The 12262-nt window shown below is 45.4% G+C and overlaps 1 protein-coding gene across 1 annotated transcript in view; it reads right to left on the reverse strand.

The window, feature by feature from the left end:
* LOC124034946 (whirlin-like) overlaps positions 1-12262 on the reverse strand; it is a 110797-nt gene that overhangs the window by 41449 nt on the left and 57086 nt on the right. The window contains exon 3 of the mRNA XM_046348339.1: positions 5005-5130. Coding sequence (XP_046204295.1) covers positions 5005-5130 — 126 coding nt within the window. The remainder of the gene's footprint in view (positions 1-5004; positions 5131-12262) is intronic.

The following is a 12262-nucleotide window of genomic DNA, read 5'->3' on the forward strand; positions in this document are numbered from 1 at the left end:
ACACACACACATATTATTCTGGAAACAATCTGTGGTTTTATTTCACCCTGGGAACGGGAGATACTAGCCTGGTCAAGCAGAATGACCGCTTCGCCCACCTTTCCTTTCACTTGATACGTAAAGGGAAACAGCATGTGAGCTTTTGCAAGATTAGGCTGGTTTCACCAGGCTAAGGAACTACTAGGGAAAGACAGCAATTCAGTTTGATTTACTTAAACCGAGTAGGATCAATCTATGGTTAGTAATAAAAACAGAAAATGCTGAAAGGAGGATATCACTGACAGTAAGAGGCCAATTCTATAGAAGGAACATCCTTCATACAACACAACACTGGGGGAAAACAATCAATGGTTATTATCTCCCAGCCTATTCATTCTTCTAATGCACAAACAAAACACTTGACAGACGTGGTGATTTACAATCACAGCTCTTCTTTGTTTTATGCCCTTGCCTATTCTTCCTGTTCCACATTCGTGAGAAGCAGTTCCGCTTTGATTTTAGCTTAATAATTAGTAAGGAAAACATCTACTGATCTACAGGGTATACAATAGTAATCTGTAGTATCAATATGTAACGCGACTAGTATTTAATAGAAGTTAAATTCACAATGAAACAACTTCTATATACATTGGTGTGTGTGAATGTTGTTTTTCCATTTCTCATGTATTTTACTGGCCATCTCAGAGCATCAGAATGAGTTGGTCAAGTGAGTGGTCCGGAGTGGTATAGCTCCCACCCAGATACATGTTTACCTCTCTATCCTATCCAGCAGACGTAAAACATAATGAAGGACTGTGAGTTAGTCCAGCATGAAATAAAAGAGAACTGAGAATCTGACACACACAGGAGAAGCTGAGGAGACACAGTGACATTACTGAACCTCTTCAATTGGCCTATTCTCTTTCCACAAGAGGAAGTAAAGGGAGAAATTAGTTATTGACGTCTCCTCTCCTCTCTCTCCCTCCCTCCTAACACTAATGCATTTACATTCAGAGGACGAATCAGCTTGAGTGAACCTCCATAACTCATTGAAGTGGAGGGAGGGATGGGAGGTCCTGATTTACAACCCCCAGCCGAGGTCTCTTGAGCTGCAGCCACTGGAGGGGAAGGTTTTTATTTGACCTTTATTTAACTAGACAAGTCAGTTAAGAACAAATTCTTATTTACAATGACGACCTACCCCTGAACCACGGTGTCTGTGACACCTCTAGCACTGAGATGCAGTGCCTTAGACCGCTGCACCACTCGGGAGCCCCACTAGGGTGATTTTTGTGACATACCCACGGTCTGTGTCCCCTCAAACCTTCCTGTCTCTGTAATGCTTACTCTGTGACAATATGGGACCCCTCCAGCATACTGTAACTCAAATGCTCAAAGTAGATAGATTGAACCATCATTTCCAAGTGGCGTTTCATTGATCATCTGAGACGAAGTGTGAAATAAAATGGTTATGAGTTGGACAAGATTGAGAGGAGAGGAGCAATTTTCCACACACAATGTTCTTGTCCTTTCTCAGAGAGAGAGGGAGAGGGAGAGGGAGAGGGAGAGAGAGAGAGAGAGAGAGAGAGAGAGAGAGAGAGAGAGAGAGAGAGAGAGAGAGAGAGAGAGAGAGAGAGAGAGAGAGAGAGAGAGAGAGAGAGAGAGAGAGAGAGAGAGAGAGAGAGAGAGAGGGATCAATGCAGAGTATTTTGGGCAGCCAAGACAGTTGGCTGACTTTAGGTGGTGTGTTTCCAGTTGGCCTGAGAGAGTAGCCACAGAGGAGACCAGTAGAGCAAATGGACAATCTCCCAAAGACAATAAATGTTCTTTTTCAGAGGGTCCTGTCCCGTTGCTAGCCAAAGAGTGCTTATCTGTGGATGAGAAGCGACAGACAGACAAATCAGTTGGCTGGCCTGTTGAAAGACAAGGTAATGGAAGGGCTGGAGGCTGGTCTGATCCCCATGGGGGAACGACAATAATTAAAGCCCATGTCAGGGCACAGAGATGGGACAGACGCATGATCATCTGTCACACCGTCCAACAGACAACAGCTGGATCCAGATTGGCTGATAGAGGTCCTCGTTACAGGGCTGACACCTGGACGGTTTTACAGTGTCTTATTGTTCCTCAGTGATAGGATGACTGATATCATGTATTTAGTGGAGTTTAGTTTACCCCCTGTCAGAGGCCAGGACAGGAGAGGAGAGGACAGGAGAGGAGATGAGAGGACAGGAGAGGAGAGGACAGGAGAAGAGTGGACGGGTGAAGAGTGGACAGGAGAGTAGTGGACAGGAGAGTAGTGGAGAGGAGTGGAAAGGAGAGGACAGGAGAGACAGGAGAGGAGAGGGGAGGAGTGGACATGACAGGACAGGAGAGGAGTGGACAGGAGGGGACAGGAGAGGGGTGGACAGGACAGGAGGGAGTGGACAGGAGAGGACAGGAGGGAGTGGACAGGAGAGGACAGGAGAGGAGAGGAGTGGAGTGGACAGGAAAGGAGTGGACAGGAGAGGACAGGAGAGGAGAGGTTTCTCTCAGCCTCTGCAAAATAGCTCCAGAAAAGGTCATGAAAGAGCAACATTGAATTAGCCTCATTAAACCAGCCTGATCTCGCTAGCTCACATGCTGGTTCACTGCAGATATCAAGACATGAGCACAGCATTCAATCTGCTTGACCAAGGTAACGTTGTATGTCCCTGCTTCTCAAAAGTATTTCTCTAACACATCATTCACAGGGATATGCATCACTTCATCCATGTATAACCAACAGGTGATAGAACATTCATTTGTGTATAATTGGATGGTTTTAGGAGTGATCCATGTCATTCCATCTCATGCAGTGATGTAGTGGTAAAAGAAAATGGTGTGTAAACTCTGATTGTCAGTCACAGTGAAAAAAAGATACGCTCCCTATCCTTCCAATACTTCTTCTAAATGTGAGCATGGTCTCTTGCAAGATTGAATAAGATGCGCTTGACATTTTGGCAGTGTTTCTTCGACAGAGAGATGAAGAGCTGAGGGCTGTATTGTGCTCCCCCACCCCCCATTTTCCCTCAGAACAGCCTCAATTTGTCTGGGCATGGATGTACAAGGTGTCGAAAGCGTTCCACAGCGATACCGGCCCATGTTGACTCCACTGCTTCCCACAGTTATGTCAAGTTGTCTGGATGTCCTTTGGGTGGTGGACCATTCTTGATACTCAAGGGAAACGGTTGAGCGTGAAAAAACCAGCAGCATTGCAGTTCTTGACACAAACCGGTGCGCCCATTTACCCTCACAATCCATGTCTCAATTGTCTCGAGGCATAAAAATCCTTGATGCCTGCGAGATCTATTTCAAACCCATGATACCATGGTGCCGTGATTCAGTCATTCTGTTTAAGCTCACTAGTCCTGCCTCAGTCATCTGAGTTGAAAAAAACAGCAGACTAAAGAATCCAATGACCGACCCTTTTGTACATATGATATTTTTGTCAGTTAAAAAGTGTCTGCCAGGTTTCGACACAGCGAGATAGACCACAGAAGATTCTTACCCCCTTTGCTTCACGGCGTCTGAACCTTGTGGTTGCGTTTTATTCGCTGTGATGGTGTCACGCCCTGGCCATAGAGAGGCTTTAACCTGTTACTCCTACCCCCTACTTTTTTGAACATTCTGTTAAAAATCACGCAACATTTCAGCACCCTGCTACTCATGCCAGGAATATAGTATATGCATATGATTAGTATGTGTGGATAGAAAACACTCAGACCTTTATAAAACTGGTTAAATCACGGCTGTGACTATAACAGAACGTGCGTTTCATTGAAAAGTGCAGGAAAATCTGATCACTGAAAATGGAAAAATATATCCATGCGCCACTTCAACCGATTAATAAAGGTGAACCACATTAAATGGGGCCGAGGTTGCAATACCTACAGCTTCCACACGATGTCAACAGTCTTGTCATTTGCCTAGGCTTTGGTTCTTGGTCAAACTAGAGACAGCCCATTTCTTCAGGTCTCCGACCGGATATTTTGGTTGAGATTTACCCGGACATTATTTCCAGACGTACAGCTATAGAATATACATCGCCTCGTGATCAATTTGATCGCTTATTAACGTTTACTAATACCTAAAGTTGCATTACAAAAGTATTTCGAAGTGTTTTGTGAAAGTTTATCGTCAACTTTTTTAATAAAAAAAAATGACGTTACGTTAAGTTATTTTTTTTGTTGATCACACAGTCTTCATAGATCGATATCTAGGCTATATATGGACCGATTTAATGGGAAAAAAAGACCCAATAGTGTTTATGGGACATCTAGGAGTGCCAACAAAGAAGATGGTCAAAGGTAATGAATGTTTTATATTTTATTTGTGTGTTTTGTGTAGCGCCGACTATGCTAATTATTTTGTTTGCGTCCCCTGCGGGTCTTTTGGGGTGTTACATGCTATCAGATAATAGCTTCTCATGCTTTCGCCGAAAAGCATTTTAAAAATCTGACTTGTTGCCTGGATTCATAACGAGTGTAGCTTTAATTCAATACCTGGCATGTGTATTTGAATGAACGTTTGAGTTTTAACGAGTGCTATTATCATTTAGCGTAGCGCATTTGCATTTCCAGATGTCTAGATGGGACGCCTGCGTGTCAGGTAGGAGCAAGAGGTTAATTCTCTATTTGGGGTAGGCCACGGTGTGACTAGGGTGGGCATTCTAGTTTCTTGACTTCTATGTTTTCTATTTCTTTGTGTTTGGCTTGGTGTGGTTCTCAATCAGAGACAGCTGTCTATCGTTGTCTCTGATTGGGAATCATACTTAGGCAGCCTTTTTTCCTTTTGCATTTGTAGGTAGTTGACTTTGTTAGTGGCATGGTTGCCCAGTTAAGCTTCACGGTCATTTCCTTGTTTTGTTGGCGACATTAATTTCAAATAAAAATAAATGTACGCTCATCACACTGCGCTTTGGTCCAGTCATTTCCAGGAAGACGGTCGTGACAGATCGGGTGTAACAATTTCAATAGGATATGCATTGTAATAATCGGTTAATACCTTGAGTGCCCCGTGGTCTGCAGCTGAGCCGGGGTCTACCCCAGTGATGTAGATACCCAGGCCATACTCCGCCCCTCCTCTGATCATCAGGCCCAGAGAGAGACCATCGTCCAGGTTCAGGTTTACCTTTAGGGACAGACAGAGGGGGCAGTCACCAGACAGGAAGTGCCAGTGGTAAGTGATATGATGTGCTTCCCAAATGGCACCAAATTATTTGAAGAACGCAACATACAGAATGTCAGAGGACCTTTCTTTACAAATTACTGTTTATATCAAAGGTGCAGAGGTAACATCAACCAATCCCTCCTACACATGAGGCTTGATGCCCAGAGGGAGGAGTCCCAAATTAAACACTTGACTCTCCATTGGCAGAGATTCATTCCCCCTGGCCCCGCCTCAAGATAAGCAACAGATCATCACACCTTGTATGGGGGCCTGGGGTCTGGGCTGAGGTATGGTACTAACAGGGGCTTCGTTCCAAACAGCATCCCATTCCCTACAGAGTATACTACTTTTGACCAGCTTTTGACCAACAGCTAGCCAACGCTAGCCAACGTCTTCTGAATAGAACTCAACAACCCGGTCGCATTCACAGGTAGTATCACATTTTCACTTCATTTCATTACAGTACAACGGTTTGATTTGTTTGATCGTAGCTAGCTACATAGCTAGCTACATAGCCGTCTTTGTATCAAAGATAATTGTGTAGTCTAGAGCGATTTTCTAGGTTAGCTAGCCAGCTATTGTCGTTCTTTTAAAGCAACGTAACGTAAACAACACTACTAGCTAGCCAGCTAGCCCCCGAATAGCAGCACTGCAGAAACTATTACACTCAACGGAACGACTTGATTAGTGTAGTGTCAACAACGCACCCACTGCCAGCTAGCCTACTTCAGCAGTACTGTATCATTTTAATAATTTTAGTCAATAAGATTCTTGCTACGTAAGCTTAACTTTCTGAACATTCGAGACGTGTAGTCCACTTGTCATTCCAATCTCCTTTGCATTAGCGTAACCTCTTCTGTAGCCTGTCAACTATGTGTCTGTCTATCCCTGTTCTCTCCTCTCTGCACAGACCATACAAACGCTCCACACCGCGTGGCCGCGGCCACCCTAATCTGGTGGTCCCAGCGCGCACGACCCACGTGGAGTTCCAGGTCTCCGGTAGCCTCTGGAACTGCCAATCTGCGGTCAACAAGGCAGAGTTCATCTCAGCCTATGCCTCCCTCCAGTCCCTCGACTTCTTGGCACTGACGGAAACATGGATCACCACAGACAACACTGCTACTCCTACTGCTCTCTCTTCGTCCGCCCACGTGTTCTCGCACACCCCGAGAGCTTCTGGTCAGCGGGGTGGTGGCACCGGGATCCTCATCTCTCCCAAGTGGTCATTCTCTCTTTCTCCCCTTACCCATCTGTCTATCGCCTCCTTTGAATTCCATGCTGTCACAGTTACCAGCCCTTTCAAGCTTAACATCCTTATCATTTATCGCCCTCCAGGTTCCCTCGGAGAGTTCATCAATGAGCTTGATGCCTTAATAAGCTCCTTTCCTGAGGACGTCTCACCTCTCACAGTTCTGGGCGACTTTAACCTCCCCACGTCTACCTTTGACTCATTCCTCTCTGCCTCCTTCTTTCCACTCCTCTCCTCTTTTGACCTCACCCTCTCACCTTCCCCCTACTCACAAGGCAGGCAATACGCTCGACCTCATCTTTACTAGATGCTGTTCTTCCACTAACCTCATTGCAACTCCCCTCCAAGTCTCCGACCACTACCTTGTATCCTTTTCCTTCTCGCTCTCATCCAACACCTCCCACACTGCCCCTACTCGGATGGTATCGCGCCGTCCCAACCTTCGCTCTCTCTCCCCCGCTACTCTCTCCTCTTCCATCCTATCATCTCTTCCCTCTGCTCAAACCTTCTCCAACCTATCTCCTGATTCTGCCTCCTCACCCCTCCTCTCCTCCCTCTCTGCATCCTTTGACTCTCTATGTCCCCTATCCTCCAGGCCGGCTCGGTCCTCCCCTCCCGCTCCGTGGCTCGATGACTCATTGCGAGCCCACAGAACAGGGCTCCGGGCAGCCGAGCGGAAATGGAGGAAAACTCGCCTCCTGCGGACCTGGCATCCTTTCACTCCTCCTCTCTACATTTTCCTCCTCTGTCTCTGCTGCTAAAGCCACTTTCTACCACGCTAAATTCCAAGCATCTGCCTCTAACCCTAGGAAGCTCTTTGCCACCTTCTCCTCCCTCCTGAATCCTCCTCCCCCCTTCCTCCCTCTCTGCAGATGACTTTGTCAACCATTTTGAAAAGAAGGTTGACGACATCCGATCCTCGTTTGCTAAGTCAAACGACACCGCTGGTTCTGCTCACACTGCCCTACCCTGTACTCTGACCTCTTTCTCCCCTCTCTCTCCAGATGAAATCTCGCGTCTTGTGACGGCCGGCCGCCCAACAACCTGCCCGCTTGACCCTATCCCCTCCTCTCTTCTCCAGACCATTTCCGGAGACCTTCTCCCTTACCTCACCTCGCTCATCAACTCATCCCTGACCGCTGGCTACGTCCCTTCTGTCTTCAAGAGAGCGAGAGTTGCACCCCTTCTGAAAAAACCTACACTCGATCCCTCCGATGTCAACAATTACAGACCAGTATCCCTTCTTTCTTTTCTCTCTAAAACTCTTGAACGTGCCATCCTTGGCCAGCTCTCCCGCTATCTCTCTCTGAATGACCTTCTTGATCCAAATCAGTCAGGTTTCAAGACTAGTCATTCAACTGAGACTGCTCTTCTCTGTATCACGGAGGCGCTCCGCACTGCTAAAGCTAACTCTCTCTCCTTTGCTCTCATCCTTCTAGATCTATCGGCTGCCTTCGATACTGTGAACCATCAGATCCTCCTCTCCACCCTCTCCGAGTTGGGCATCTCCGGCGCGGCCCACGCTTGGATTGCGTCCTACCTGACAGGTCGCTCCTACCAGGTGGCGTGGCGAGAATCTGTCTCCTCACCACGCGCCTCACCACTGGTGTCCCCCAGGGCTCTGTTCTAGGCCCTCTCCTATTCTCGCTATACACCAAGTCACTTGGCTCTGTCATAACCTCACATGGTCTCTCCTATCATTGCTATGCAGACGACACACAACTAATCTTCTCCTTTCCCCCTTCTGATGACCAGGTGGCGAATCGCATCTCTGCATGTCTGGCAGACATATCAGTGTGGATGACGGATCACCACCTCAAGCTGAACCTCGGCAAGACGGAGCTGCTCTTCCTCCCGGGGAAGGACTGCCCGTTCCATGATCTCGCCATCACGGTTGACAACTCCATTGTGTCCTCCTCCCAGAGCGCTAAGAACCTTGGCGTAATCCTGGACAACACCCTGTCGTTCTCAACCAACATCAAGGCGGTGGCCCGTTCCTGTAGGTTCATGCTCTACAACATCCGCAGAGTACGACCCTGCCTCACACAGGAAGCGGCGCAGGTCCTAATCCAGGCACTTGTCATCTCCCATCTGGATTACTGCAACTCGCTGTTGGCTGGGCTCCCTGCCTGTACCATTAAACCCCTTCAACTCATCCAGAACGCCGCAGCCCGTCTGGTGTTCAACCTTCCCAAGTTCTCTCACGTCACCCCGCTCCTCCGTTCTCTCCACTGGCTTTCAGTTGAAGCTCGCATCCGCTACAAGACCATGGTGCTTGCCTACGGAGCTGTGAGGGGAACGGCACCTCAGTACCTCCAGGCTCTGATCAGGCCCTACACCCAAACAAGGGCACTGCGTTCATCCACCTCTGGCCTGCTCGCCTCCCTACCACTGAGGAAGTACAGCTCCCGCTCAGCCCAGTCAAAACTGTTCGCTGCTCTGGCCCCCAATGGTGGAACAAACTCCCTCACGATGCCAGGACAGCGGAGTCAATCACCACCTTCCGGAGACACCTGAAACCCCACCTCTTTAAGGAATACCTAGGATAGGATAAGTAATCCCTCTCATCCCCCCCCTTTAAGATTTAGATGCACTATTGTAAAGTGACTGTTCCACTGGATGTCATAAGGTGAATGCACCAATTTGTAAGTCGCTCTGGATAAGAGCGTCTGCTAAATGACTTACATGTAAATGTAATGTAAATGGATAAAGGCCCAGGTCAATAGTAGTGCACTTTAGTATATAGAGAATAGGATGCCATTTAAGACGCAGATGGGGTCTCAGGCCCACATTGAGAGAGACTATATCACTGTCAATTTAATGACCTATAAACATCTCAGGCCCTCCGAATCTCACCCAAATACAGGGGAAAATAACCGGTTAGAAATTCTCTGCATGATGAAGTTAGCCCCGTAACCCTCTACTGTTCCCACAGTTTATTTAGTGATTAAGTTAGCCCCGTAACCCTCTAATGTTCCCACAGTTTATTTAGTGATTAAGTTAGCCTCATACACCTCTACTGTTCCCACAGTTGATTTAGTGATTAAGTTAGCCCCGTAACCCTCTACTGTTCCCACAGTTTATTTAGTGATTAAGTTAGCCCCGTAACCCTCTAATGTTCCCACAGTTTATTTAGTGGTTAAGTTAGCCCCGTTACCCTCTACTGTTCCCACAGTTTATTTAGTGATTAAGTTAGCCCGTAAACCTCTACTGGTCCCACAGTTTATTTAGTGATTAAGTTAGCGTCATACACCTCTACTGTTCCCACAGTTTATTTAGTGATTAAGTTAGCCCCGTAACCCTCTAATGTTCCCACAGTTTATTTAGTGACTACATTAGCCCCGCAACCCTTTACTGTTTCCACAGTTTATTTAGTGATTAAGTTAGCCCCGTAACCCTATGTTCAGCTTCTATCTCAAGGCCATCAGACTGTTAAACAGCCACCACTAACATTGAGTGGCTGCTGCCAACACACTGTCATTGACACTGACCCAACTCCAGCCATTTTAATAATGGGAATTGATGGGAAATGATGTAAATATATCACTAGCCACTTTAAACAATGCTACCTTATATAATGTTACTTACCCTACATTATTCATCTCATATGCATATGTATATACTGTACTCTACATCATCGACTGCATCCTTATGTAACACATGTATCACTAGCCACTTTAACTATGCCACTTTGTTTACTTTGTCTACACACTCATCTCATATGTATATACTGTACTCGATACCATCTACTGTATGCTGCTCTGTACCATCACTCATTCATATATCCTCATGTACATGTTCCTTATCCCCTTACACTGTGTATAAGACAGTAGTTTTGGAATTGTTAGTTAGATTACTTGTTGGTTATCACTGCATTGTCGGAACTAGAAGCACAAGCATTTCGCTACACTCGCATTAACATCTGCTAACCATGTGTATGTGACAAATAAAATTTGATTTGATTTGATTTAGTGATTAAGTTAGCCTCATACACCTCTACTGTTCCCACAGTTGATTTAGTGATTACGTTAGCCCCGTTACCCTCGACTGTTCCCACAGTTTATTTAGTGATTAAGTTAGCGTCATACACCTCTACTGTTCCCACAGTTTATTTAGTGATTAAGTTAGCTCCGTAACCCTCTACTGTTCCCACAGTTTATTTAGTGATTAAGTTAGCCCCGTAACCCTCTAGTGTTCCCACAGTTTATTTAGTGATTAAGGTAGCCCCGTAAACCTCTACTGGTCCCAGAGTTTATTTAGTGATTAAGTTTGCATCATACACCTCTAATGGTCCCACAGTTTATTTAGTGATTAAGTTAGCCTCATACACCTCTACTGTTCCCACAGTTTATTTAGTGATTAAGTTAGCTAACGTAACCCTCTACTGTTCCCACAGTTTATTTAGTGATTTGGTTAGCCCCGTAACCCTCTACTGTTCCCACAGTTTATTTAGTGATTAAGTTAGCCCCGTAACCCTCTACTGTTCCCACAGTTTATTTAGTGATTAAGTTAGCTAACGTAACCCTCTACTGTTCCCACAGTTTATTTAGTGATTAAGTTAGCTAACGTAACCCTCTACTGTTCCCACAGTTTATTTAGTGATTAAGTTAGCCCCGTAACCCTCTACTGTTCCCACAGTTTATTTAGTGATTAAGTTAGCCCCGTAACCCTCTACTATTCCCACAGTTTATTTAGTGATTAAGTTAGCCCCGTAACCCTCTACTGTTCCCACAGTTTATTTAGTGATTAAGTTAGAACACGTAGCCCTCTACTTTTCCCACAGTTTATTTAGTGATTAAGTTAGCCCCGTAACCCTCTACTGTTCCCACAGTTTATTTAGTGATTAAGTTAGCCCCTTAATCCTCTACTGTTCCCACAGTTTATTAAGTGATTAAGTTAGCCCTGTAACCCTCTAATGTTCCCACAGTTTATTTAGTGATTAAGTTAGAACACGTAGCCCTCTACTTTTCCCACAGTTTATTTAGTGATTAAGTTAGCCCCGTAACCCTCTACTGTTCCCACAGTTTATTTAGTGATTAAGTTAGCCCCTTAATCCTCTACTGTTCCCACAGTTTATTAAGTGATTAAGTTAGCCCTGTAACCCTCTAATGTTCCCACAGTTTATTAAGTGATTAAGTTAGCCCTGTAACCCTCTACTGGTCCCACAGTTTATTTAGTGATTAAGTTAGCCTCATACACCTCTAATGTTCCCACAGTTTATTTAGTGATTAAGTTAGCCTCATACACCTCTACTGTTCCCACAGTTTATTTAGTGATTAAGTTAGCCCCGTAACCCTCTACTGTTCCCACAGTTTATTTAGTGATTAAGTTAGCCCCGTAACCCTTTACTGTTCCCACAGTTTATTTAGTGATTAAGTTAGCTCCGTTACCCTCTACTGTTCCCACAGTTTATTTAGTGATTAAGTTAGCCCCGTAACCCTCTACTGTTCCCACAGTTTATTTAGTGATTAAGTTAGCCTCATACACCTCTAATGTTCCCACAGTTTATTTAGTGATTAAGTTAGCCTCATACACCTCTACTGTTCCCACAGTTTATTAAGTGATTAAGTTAGCCCTGTAACCCTCTAATGTTCCCACAGTTTATTTAGTGATTAAGTTAGCCCCGTATCCCTCTACTGTTCCCACAGTTTATTTAGTGATTAAGTTAGAACAAGTAGCCCTCTACTGTTCCCACAGTTTATTTAGTGATTAAGTTAGCCCCGTAACCCTCTACTGTTCCCACAGTTTATTTAGTGATTAAGTTAGCCCCGTAACCCTCTACTGTTCCCACAGTTTATTTAGTGATTAAGTTAGCCCCGTTACCCTCTACTGTTCCCACAGTTT

Source organism: Oncorhynchus gorbuscha, linkage group LG05, assembly GCF_021184085.1.
Source record: "Oncorhynchus gorbuscha isolate QuinsamMale2020 ecotype Even-year linkage group LG05, OgorEven_v1.0, whole genome shotgun sequence".
NCBI classification, from domain to species: domain Eukaryota; kingdom Metazoa; phylum Chordata; class Actinopteri; order Salmoniformes; family Salmonidae; genus Oncorhynchus; species Oncorhynchus gorbuscha.